We start from the raw sequence: 12,092 nt of genomic DNA, 5'->3' as shown, positions 1-12,092 counted from the left end.
ACATGTAGTTTATTTTTAGCTCCACAAACTGCGCGAGGCTGCAACAACGGGGCAACTACAGAAAACTCGTGTGGACTGGCAAGCGGCCAAATGCAGCGAGCGGCAGCAACACAAAAACTGCAATGCATAAAATGGGAAAATGGAGCCAGGTTTTTCTTGCTGTACTGATGTTGCCATGAGGTGAGCCGTAACAGAGATATTGCTGCTGGTCCGATCTGGCCCGATCCGGTCGCTGCTGCCCAAATGGTTTGTTTGCTTTCCCATGTTTACCTTATGCAATGTTCAAGAGTTTTTCAATATTTTGTTGCCAGACAAACAAATTGCAACTGCCAAAGTAAAGTTGTAAAATGTGTGAGATTATAACCTGTAATCACTCACATCTTTCAATATATTCAAGGGAATAATGATACATACGTATGTACCTATGTATACACATGTTACAAATGTAAGATAAATTAACAAACATACATATGTACATATGTATGTACATAAGTACATGCAGTAAGTAAGTCTAAGTAAATGTAGAGTTGTGTATCAACTTAGCTTTAGCCTACTTTCTGATTCAGTTAGCCTTGGAAACGAATCCCTGTCACCACGCAGGCTTAAGGTAAACTCAAATTTGTTCTTCTCTGCTATGTATGTATGTATGTACATATGTGAATATGTTTGTACGTAGGCATGTATGTGAGGAATACAGATTGCATGCATCTCTCTTGTATGCAGATTTACTTCTTGCTCTCATCGCGTCTGACATATGTATGTATGTACATACATACATATGTAAGTATGTTTGTATGTATGTACATACATATGTTGTTTGAACTTTTTTCGATTTTTGTTCTACCGAAAGACGTTTGGTCTTTTGCTGTAATTTTCGTATTCTGTCTTCCCACACTCTGCTGACGACCTTCTTCCCGCCTCTCGACTTGACTCGTTTCAAAATTGGGTTACAGAGCCCCAGACCAGACCGAACCCCAAAACCCAGAGAGCGCACGCAGAAAAATTACAGAAAGAAAACAGAATGCAAAAATCCGTTTGACGCCCGTAAGCTCCATGAGTCAGAACACTGTTGTTGCACTGATTGCTGTTGCTTGATGTTGTTGGTCGGGGGTGGCGGGGGAGGACACTATTTTCGTGCTCAAGATTTCGATTTCTCTTTTACTTAGTTGCTTCGCTTCCCCTGACTATCTCCGTTTCTGCTTTGTTGGTTGACTTGCAGTGTTACAGTTGTTTCGAGCTCTTTTTTTGTGATTGGTAGGTAGAAGATGATAAGTTATTTAAGAGCGCGACACGCTAAGTCGACACTCTTTGATCACATGTACATACATACATATGTACATTTGTACCCACATATGTAGTTGTGTAAGGTGAGGCATTGAACGAGCGCTCTTTTGATAGTGGCCCATTTACTCGAGTTGAGCTTATCTTTAAATTTAAATTTTACGTTTCTAATGTATGTTGGCTTATACATACATACATATGTATGTATGTACATAGTACATACAAATGTACTCGGATTAACACATTGTTCAACATAACCGTTTTTACGTGATTTGGACACAACTGGTTCAAGAGAGAGTGAACGAAAAATGGTCACCTTATGTTCATGCACCTTGGAGCGGTCGCGGCGCGGCTGCGCCGAGCGCCAAGCTCAAAGCTGCGCTCACTACGGTTTCATCAGTCGAAGTGATCAGTTCAAGTGCAGCAGCCAGTTGAAGTTTTCGGCCCCAGTCGTGTCGTTGTCGATGGTGGCGCAGAGAGCCTGGCTCAGTTTCAAAAAGGGCGCGCGAGTGAACGAACCGCCTCCCCAGTCCACTAAAACCACTTAAAAAGGCAGCAAATGAATATTCGTGAATGTTTTTCCAATAGCTGTTGTGCAACTATCTATCCCAGTGAATCGCAGTGAAACAGTGCTTTTGTGGCCCCTCCCGAGTGAAATCCAATACAAGAGCGAAAACCAAGCGACGACCAACGGCACTTTAGAGCCGTTTTAATACGAAACCTAACCGTAATAGCCGCGTCCCATCCCACACTTGCGCCGAGAAAAAATGGCGTCTGCTGCTGTCGCGTCGTCCATCTGCGCCAGCTGTGGCGCCGGCGCAGGCAGCCATCGGATTCTGCACATTTACAGCGCGTGGGCGTTGATTACGCTGCTGGCCGCCAGCGCCGCCATCGTCCAGAGCGCAGCGGTCTCCTTTGGTTAGTAGGAAGCGTGTCTGGGAAACGGTTTTTATTTTAATCGGGTCTCTATCTATGTATACGTTTCGTTTACATATCTATAAATATGTATGTGCATACATACAAACGTATGTATGTGCAAAAATCCATCTCTTCATCTCTCTTTCTCCGCACCTTCTTCATTGTGTGCAAATGTTGGACGAAATTACTGGTTCGTGTAAGAGGAAGCAAAGAAGCACGAACACAAATTTCTGCAGCTCCAAATTGGCAAATCTCCTATATGAAGTACCAATTTTTAAGGAGCCACTGGGCGACTTTCATTTCTCCCATGAATTAACCCGTCCCTCTACTAATCTCCTCTAACGTCCCATCTTCGGTCGTAAACACAAATCTTTCGAGTACGAGTACAATGCGCTGCGAACCACTGTCATTTGTTGTGTGTGTTTTAATTTTATCGTCCATTATTTTTTGTCGTTTTTGTCTCGCAAACCGGTTGCCGCCTCGGCCTGGTAACACTCGATCTTAACCGCAATTGACCGACCCGTGCACATGGTTTGGTATAAACAATAATGTTTTGGCTCAATCTATCACTGACTGCTTGTCATTTGGTTAGAGGAGGTTAGTCTAGACTCCAGGTTCCCAAAGCCCTAGCCGTCCGTCTGATAAGCCATTGTTCGATTGAGACTTCAATCATGGCTGGCCCTAGGCCGAGAGGAAAGAAATAAAAAGAAGAAAAACACGCGGAAGCATTGCGGCATGAAATAAAGAAAACAACGAATACAAATGCGAGTAATACGGATAAAAGAAAATAATTTTTGTTTTGTGAAACTTGAAACAGATAAACTGAAAAACAGAAAACAGAAAAACAGAAAACGCAACTCGAACCGCGAGACAAGCTCGAGCGCGACCTCATTGTCATTGAAATACAGTTATGGGATGGCAGAACAAAGACTCAGAGTGGCGAGCCACAGCTACACAGCACTACATGGCAGCACACTACACAGCGCAGATCTGCAGATCTGCACAGTTGCAACTACATTAAGCCTGGGACAGTGTTTAGCGCGTTCTGTTGAACTCTATTCTCTGTCTGACTTCTCTGTGCTCCACAGAGCAGAGACCCAAGAACGGAAGCTAGCGTCAAAGTGCGCAGCATTCGAATGGGAATCGGAATCTTGATCTACTAAATGATGTTTACAGTTGAGATAAAAACTACTTTCATACATATGTATGTATGTACATATGTGTGTACATAAGTATAGGAGTATGATTTGGCTTACCATTTTATTCAAATTCTCTTCGTATTTTTTTGGCAAGCACAACAAACCCAATCCACCCAGAGACAAGAAGCTTTATTTAACCATCTATAAGTATTCAAATGTAGAGATGTACATACATATGTACATATGCATGAATGGCTTATATACTCACGTATGCAAACTGGTTTCCAGCTCCGAGTAGTTATAAATTTTGTTGTTGTGAATATCAAATAGAATTAACATATGTTGCCAGCAGCCAGCCAGCAGCCATGTGTTGAGGTTCTGTTTCCCCCAAGTCAAGTTTTTCATTTTATTTTAGTTGTTCGCGCTGCGGTGTCCGAAACCTTTTTGCTATGCAATTCGATGTCGTCTGGGTTCAATTATGTGGCTTTCTACAATCTCCTCACTTCCACATGAAACGCCCACTGGATTTTCCAATTCAATTGGGAATTCAAAGTTGTTCAAGCAAAAAGAGAGGCAAGTCCAAAGATAAAGATGAAGATGGGTAGAAGCATTTGCAAAGGCGTAATTAAAATGCAAATTGTCCAGAAAAGCTGACGCTGTGAGCTATTTTCCTTGATTTTTTGTCCATTTTTCCCTTTCCAATAATTCCCGTACTTCTTTTTATAAAAGTGGCAAAATGGCTGCTTTAATTTACGTTTTCTGCCATTAGACGACTGGCTGTTCGACTGGCTTCTCCACTAACTGCTTGGCCAGCTAAGCAGCAACAATTGCCGTTAGCTCTGCAAAAGTGTTGCATGCAACAGAAGCGCATCAGTGGCAGTATCAACAACTGCCAAGTTCTGTGCCTCCAACGTTTCCTCGATTCTTGTTTTTCTACCATTTATTTATTTGGATGTTCTTTTGCTGAGCAAACAGAAAATGACAGCGACAACAGCAACAGCAACACTGACAACAAGAGCAACAACATGCTGACACAGTCGCTGACCTATTAGGAAAATTGGCCAGCGGGAATTGTGGCGCTCGGTCCAAAGCTAGAGTCGATGATGCGAAGGGAGGGTTAGAGGTTTTGGGCAGAGAGGTCTTGCGGGAGCGGAGAAAGGTGCAAGGGCAGAAATAGAGACACAGACAGTGGGACAAGCACTTAACCCTTGCCATTCTGACTTTGATAGTTGACCCAATTTTTGCAGTTTTACGAACAAAAAAACAAACAAAAAAATAGAAGGCAGACGGAATAAATTTCACCAGAAGAGTCGAAGATCATATTCCCTAAGTCTTGGTACCTAAAAATGGGAAATCTGAAAGAAATTCTGGCCAACAATAGTCTTAACTATAATAAATTCAACAAAAATAAAAACAAATAACAAATATTAGGCGTACAATTTATATGATATTATTTCATAACTGGAAATATGAAACCAATTCCAGCAATTCGTGTGCTTCCCTTCCTTGATTCTGATGAGTGTGGCAAACCTGATGGAAAGTTTTTGGTAACCTTCCCACCCCTCGAGGAAGAAGAGCATTACGAACTGCACTTGTAGACTGTTTTTGTTTGTTTCTGTTTGTGCGTCGAGTGGCATTCCCATTGCCTCTATGAATGTGTGCGCCGGTGTGTGTCCGTGTGGGCCAGAGTTGTGTAATTTTTAACAACAACTTTTTTTTTTCGAGTGTCTTTCCATCGTTCTCCCACTGCACTGCGCTGTACTGCAGAGCCATCATTCCCTCCCGTGTTCTGCCTTCTGTAGCCAGCCAGGCGTAATTATGATGAGTGAGCAGAGGATCCAGCATCCATCCAGCATGCAACACGCGTCCGCCTCGCGTGGCAGCCACAGAATTTATTATGCCCAGTTGCCACTCGACACAAAAAAAAACAGCCTCAAACGCTTGACAATCTCTGCACGAGCAAGTTGCAGTTTGCTCTTAGCCAAGTTCCCTTTTTTTCTAAATCAAAATCTGAATCTAAACAACAACTGAAAACTGGCCCACTCAGCGTGGACCGAGCCAGCGACTCCAGAGCCATGTGCATACATACTATGTATGTACATATGTCATTGTTCATGTTTAGGCGAGTATATCATCATGTGGATCGGCATTGACTACGCATTTTAATGCGCCCTTTTCAAATTGAAATGGCTGCTGCTTGACCTACACACAGATACTAGCCAGCACTCTCGCACTCGCATGAACTCACACAGCTGCCAAAGATACACAACTGGCAGCAACAATTTTGGTCGTACAACAATTTTCTCTAAATTGTTTTCTATCTGTGCGAGTATCTGTATCTGTATGTTGGCATAAGCTGATGTTTATGTTTATCTGTGCAATCAAGTCCAAGTCTTTAGCCTGACCTTGCCCAACACGTAATGCTCGAGGCTTGTGTCTGGTTTGATCTAGCTCTGGGCTTGGCATGGCCAAGATCAAAGATATTTCCCAGTCGCTGCTCTGACTCTGACTTTCCCTAGAAAAGCACTCAACAAATCGCTCTTCATTCATTCTGCTTTCCCAAAAAATTATTCTGTTCTGCTCTGAAAACGTAGACAAATTATTAACGGCATATTTTGTGAAAAATATAAGTGAAACGATGGGCCCTTTCCTCGCTTGCTTGACTACCTTGTTAGCAGAGTGATCCCTCAACCAATCCATTTACCAGTGCCATTTCGTATTAGCCCTAATGCCTAGCTGCTTTACTCCTCATCCGCACGGAACCAGCAACATTAATTGAACTTGTAAACTCATCCTATACTCGCATACTTCTGTTAAGTTTTTAGATATGCACATATGTACATATGTATATATGTCTGTACATACATATGTATGTATATGGGATGCGCGAGTGCTTGTGCTGTTTTTTAGCAGAGGCGCTCAGTGGGAGATTACGTTTTGCAGCTCTCTCTTAGCCGTCAAACAAACCTTAATAATTTCTTAGCTGTATGAGACGCAGTGTTCTGCGTTCGTTTAGTGATGCCAATGTCATCTGGTCTCTATGTATAACAATTGCGACTAATTGTGTGGGCGACGATGAGTGCCCTAGGAAAGAGCAGCTCTAATCCCTATTTTGAAATTGAAAGAGTTCCATCATAAAGAAACATCTTATCAATGCTTCTCCCTTTTATTTCATTCGTTATTGCTTTCCAATTTCTCTCTGAAAAGAATAAAGCATTTACAAGTGTACATATACATAGTATGTAAAATGTATATGTAAGTATGTACATTTGTATGTACGTTCTTGTATATTCGTGAACCGAATCTGTTAATGTGTTAGGGATCTCTTCTTGATTTTCGACTCAAATTAACTACAATTGGCATTTAAGTTTGTGGAAATACTATAATTATTTGCAGTGCTTTTTCGGTTTTCTCCGTTAAATGCTGATGAAGCATTGAATCGCCTTCCGCACGTGCAGGGCAGGGGCACCACTTGAATATTAATGTCAAGTTCGGAATGGGAATTAGCAGGGAAATTGCACACTTGCACACACACGCGGACGGTGTGTTGGTGGATGCAGCAAATGCAAATTGTTTTTCCATGGGCAGTCGCAAATACTAACTCGAGCTCTCGTCCAATTTTTAATGGTTTGCAATATGCTGGGTGCCAGTGTATGGCACAAGTGCCCGGCAACGAGGCGAGTCAACAGTAAACAATAAGGCTGTTGCAGCAACATCAACATCAGTAATAATAATATAATAATAACGAATGTGGTGCAGTCAGTGACCCAGAATATGTACATAAATACTTGTCTACATACTCGTACATACTTATGTACATACATACATATGTATGTATGTACATTCGTCTGTACAGAGATGTCTGTATTTAGAGTAGTTTTCCTACACGAATCGAGAGATATTTCGCGTTTATCAAAAGCCCCTACCATATCCACTATCCACTGTACGAGTATACATATGTACATATATTTAGATTGGTGTATGGTGTATTATTAATTGTGGTATTTAGTATGCGTAGGACGTGGTGTGTGTATCTGTGTGAATCTTTAACCTTTGTGTCGCAAAGTTCGAATACGAGTGCAAAATAATTGAACAGAGGAGGCGAACACACTCCACCTCTACCCGTGCCTGCCCTGTGCCTCCAGTAGGTAAAGGCAGTTATTCAATTAGTGCACGAGGAGAATCCATTCAAATTAATTGAATTTTAGTTTCATCAAAGAGAAAAATACTCGAACGCGAATGAGGGAGAGCATAATAAACATTTTCACCACAATTCATTTTCAGTTCCATTTTCAATTCACACAAAATGTCTATTTTTGGAGCTGTCACATGGAGTTTTTATTTGGTTATATTTTAGTCAATCTGAGAGTTATTTATTGATTGGCAGCTCGCGGCTGATATCTGCATTCGAAGCGGTTTTTTCTATCGCTTTCGTTATGCTGTTGCATGCAAATGAAAAAATGTTCCCCCGACAGCCCCCCTACATCCCAGCCATACATGTGTGTATATGTATGCTCTAGGAATTAACAGTCTATTGTAAATTCGCGATCAAGGCGTCTTTTCCATTTACCAAAAAAAGAAAAAGAGACTCATCTCAGCTCTCTACATTTCAGGCGATCTGCTATCGCACCCAACATTCAAGCCGCTGTGCAGCGCCCAGCAGGAACACTTCATCGAAAGCGATGGCAAGGAATCTAGTCTCATCATCGAACTGAAGCCGGGCTCCTATGGCGCCGAGCACCCCTCCTGCTCCCGCATACTGAGTGCCCCGCCAACGTACGGCTTCATAGTGCGCCTCATTCTGCCCAAGCTACGGCACACTCAGCCGGACAGTGGGAGTGCTCCATCGTCGAGCATCATGCCAGCTGCTAGCAGTACAGCGAAACCCCAACGGATACCCAAGACAAGTGGTCTGACGGAAATGTCCACGCTGACGGACCGCCTCAACACAACGAAGCCATTGACAACACCCCGGGTGGGACGCACCTGTCCCCTGAACATCGTAAGTAAACGCACCTGAAACCCAACCATGGGCACACTGAGGTGATTAGTGCGGAATTGCCATTTCCATTTCTTCACTGACTGATCTATTTTCTCTCCTCTGGCTCATCCTCTTGGATGCTGTGCGTACACGCCGCCAAAGCCATCAGTGCTTAAGTGTGAGAATCATTTAAATATGTACAATGTTTCAAGTCTCAAGAATAAGGGCTGAGGCACTTAATGGTCAGTAAAATGTATACCATGAAACCTTGATATTTGGTCACAAACTCTGCAACGGACTGCGACGAACTCTCTCTAGTAAGAATGCTTCCCTTTCCATTCAGAATGTGCATCGACAGCAAGTGACATAATAAATCTGAATTTCAAATGACTTCATCGGTATGATTTTTAAATTTATTCCATGAAACATAAAAATGGATTTCAAAGCGATTACCGATTTCAATCGCCATTGTCAAATAGATTAAGTTGTTGAGATCATTACATATTGAATACATACATACATATGTATGTATGTATGTACATATGAATGGAATGACTACTATGTATAGGTAGGTTTCCCATTGACATTGTTACTTTTTTGTGGCTTTCCGATGAGACAGTTTGACATCCATCTGAAATTGTCTCCAATTACTGGCAACCTCTCACGCGAGGCAAGCGAAAAACACTTTCTGGAACGTAATTCGTCGACAAATCGTTGAAATTTTCAAGGTGTTCTCGATTAGGACTTATGAGACTTTCCATTAAAGTTTGTCACCCTTTGGTCTTGGCCCGTGTTCAGCCAGTTGGAAATGTTTCACTCACTGCAAAGCCAAAAGTGCGACGCATCTCGCAGTAAAACGCTGAAACAGCAACTGAATCCGAAACAGAACCCATAGGCAGACCATAGTGGTGGTTCTCACCCACATGAGCTATATTTGCATAAGCGCGCCAATTCCAAGCATTTTGTCAGGGCGTTTTTGTATTTGAAACACGTTTGTCTCATTTGGCTAGAGAGCGCAGCCCGGCAGAAACACTTTCAGACCCCTAGCAATAAATCCGCCGACTCCAACTGCCCAACTGGCGTACTGGCTGGTTGGCTGACTGACAGCCATGGCTGTCAAGCCTGGCCATAAAAACAAACTATGCTGCTGCCAGCTTTTGGGATGTGGTGGGGCTGGGGGTGTGTCGCTTTTGCATTTCCAGTAGAGATATCTTCTTTGTTCTGTCAGAGGCTCCCCCTCCGCGAAATGTGCAAATTGATGCATCGCGACGCATTACTGCAGCTCTTCACTAGGCAAGCATATTCCCCATGAACAGGCTAGAAAATGCGAGCTCATACTCAAAGTATTTAGTTGTTACTTCTTTAGAACAGGTTTAATTGCAGTTTGCTGTTTACTGAAATTGCCAGGCGACTGATCGCCAAGCTGTTTCACAGTTATTGAACCTGGACAGAAAGCCAGCTCAGTCGACTCGTAGCTTCCACATCTCTTTGTGTGCGCCATATCATTCCATTCCGATTGTTGGCTCTGCACGTGACGCCACAGCGACAGCGACAACGACAGCGCCAGCGCCACCAGCCAGAAGCAGATATTATTGGATGTATTTTTATACCCATATGATTCTCAGGCATTTCGTAGATCGCGTATAGTATGCATATAAATACATATACATATATTATATGTGTATCTGGCGGAGGCTTAACAGCTTTTTGTTTTGTATTTTTCCAGCGTAAATATTTAATTTTGCATTATGTGTGTGAGCGCGTGTGTGTTTGCCTCCGATGTGGAATCGCAGTTTTGATCGCGGATCGTTTTGTAGGATTTTAGAAGTGCTATCACGTCAGCCTATAGGGGCGGTGTCCGTGGGGGCGGTTTCTGAGAGGCGAGACTTTTAGCATTTCGATCGTGTAAACTGCTAGGTCGCACATTGGCGGCAAATATTCAGCATGGGATGCCATCAGGAGAACTCATACGCATTTGTCCCACGCTTTTAGCCAGCTTCCAATAATTGGATAAATCTATTTGCCTCCACAGTTCAGCTCGCTGGATCCCCACACGGCCCAGTGGCGCGTCGACCCATGTCAGCTGGAGGACACAGCCTCGGAGATGGAGGATCCCGTGCGGCTCTTTCACGGGCGGGTGAGGATCGTTTGGGAGCACGGCCTGCACGCGCTGAGGTCGAAGCTAATGGTCACAGTGCTGGGCAAGGGAGAGCAGTGCAAGGATGCGAGCAAGCATCAGTGCCTGAGGATCGGGTGAGTGATAGTAGAAAATCAAGATTTCAGCTTGACCAGAGTGTAAAAAATTTTCGATTTGTATCCTTTCTAGGGACGAGCCCATCCTGTGCATCTCTAAGGAGCTGGCCTGTGACGGCATCCGCCACTGTCCCTACAGCAATGAGTACGACAGCGATGAGGACTACGAGATGTGCCTCAAGCAGCGTCGACCTGGTGCCGGCAATCTGCCTGCGGGCCGTGAGTCGGACCTTTTCGAGCAGTTTGCCCTAGAAGTATTCCGCAATCTGTTCGCCTATGATTCCCCAATGGCGCCCGAGGATCTGCCCCTCAACGGATCTGTCGGCCTGGATAACTCAACGTCAACCACAACCACGACAACGCTGAGAAAAGTCCACACCAAAGACATGAAGAAGCCGGGAGGCGATGGTTCTCCCAACTCCATAGGGCCCAACCTTTTGGAGGGGCAGGGAAAGTCGGAAAACGACACAACAGAGTTGGGAGCGGGTGCGGGAACAGGAGCTGGCAGTGGCTTCACCCGCCGCAACTCAACCCGATCGGGCCTCCACTCGGACCTTTCGAAATACGGGCCTTGGGGCTACCTAATGCTGGGAATGCTCCTCTGCGGCGGAGCCCTGCTCATCTGCGGCCTCTGGGGTACGTTAAATTGCACCATATTGTGACTTTTTCTGACTTTAATCCATTCCTTCTCTTGCAGCCTCCGCATCACAGCACGCGGTTAACAATGAGAGGGAGGCGGCGCTGGCCGCTGCCAATGGCGGAGGAGGAGGCGGTGGCCTGGATCAGCTCAACGCCGCATCGCCGCCCAACTATGAGGAGCTCGATCCGCCTCCGGCATACTCGGTGCTCTTTCCCAATCAGAAGGCTGCCAGCAGCACTACGCTCGACCTGGATGCAGGAGCTGCTAGCACCAGCCACACAACAACAGGATCCGCAGCAGCGGCAACAGCTGCTGTAACTGGTGCGTCACCAGGCGATGCTCAGCATCAGCAGCAGCAGCAGCAGACGCAGCAGGAGGAACAGCCAACAAACTAGATCGTAAATCTGACAAGAAGGTTTCGCACCTGTAATAACCATAGATTAGGTACCCAACATCTCTCTGACTGACTCTGATGCAATTAGGTTAAAACCAATTTAGTGATAGATCTAAGTGTAACTCGATGTTGAATGTTTGACTATGCTAACCCCAACCGTCCTGCATCTGTCCCGTGTCTGTCAAAGTCCCTAAAGGCTGTTGACAGACCCACTAGTTTCCCATAATTGAAGACATATATGTAATTGTAAAGCTGCCGCAGCAGCAGCAACTGACGAATCGCTTGACTTTTGTATTTCTGTTAATTTAAAATTTAATGTGATATAAATTTAAAACTGAATAAAGAAAGAAATGTGTTTAAGTACTCGTAATTCTACGTTTTTAATTCTAGCTGACCTCAACATTTAGTAGCATTTGATGTATTCAAACATATAAACATATGTACATACATACCCATTAATCCACAAATGGCTATAGAAATTGGGCA

The 12,092-nt window shown here is 44.0% G+C and overlaps 1 protein-coding gene across 1 annotated transcript; it reads left to right on the top strand.

Annotated features, from left to right (window-relative positions):
* The first annotated feature begins 1,657 nt into the window (after positions 1-1,657).
* Positions 1,658-11,977, top strand: LOC117890688. Its single transcript, XM_034795675.1, has 5 exons — positions 1,658-2,199; positions 7,952-8,340; positions 10,352-10,572; positions 10,646-11,208; positions 11,270-11,977. Exons 1-5 carry the CDS (start codon positions 2,049-2,051, stop codon positions 11,605-11,607), a joined length of 1,662 nt encoding a protein of 553 aa, XP_034651566.1. The 5' UTR covers positions 1,658-2,048; the 3' UTR covers positions 11,608-11,977.
* Positions 11,978-12,092: the final 115 nt, after the last annotated feature.

This window comes from Drosophila subobscura, chromosome E (assembly GCF_008121235.1).
Source record: "Drosophila subobscura isolate 14011-0131.10 chromosome E, UCBerk_Dsub_1.0, whole genome shotgun sequence".
Classification (NCBI taxonomy): domain Eukaryota; kingdom Metazoa; phylum Arthropoda; class Insecta; order Diptera; family Drosophilidae; genus Drosophila; species Drosophila subobscura.
This window is presented reverse-complemented; position numbering and strand designations above follow the sequence as displayed.

Coding starts and splice junctions, on each gene's coding strand:
- LOC117890688 (XM_034795675.1), top strand. CDS start 2,049: ATGGCGTCTGCTGCTGTCGCGTCGTCCATCTGCGCCAGCTGTGGCGCC. Junction 2,200..7,951: donor GAGCGCAGCGGTCTCCTTTG/GTTAGTAGGAAG, acceptor TCTACATTTCAG/GCGATCTGCTATCGCACCCA. Junction 11,209..11,269: donor GCTCATCTGCGGCCTCTGGG/GTACGTTAAATT, acceptor CTTCTCTTGCAG/CCTCCGCATCACAGCACGCG.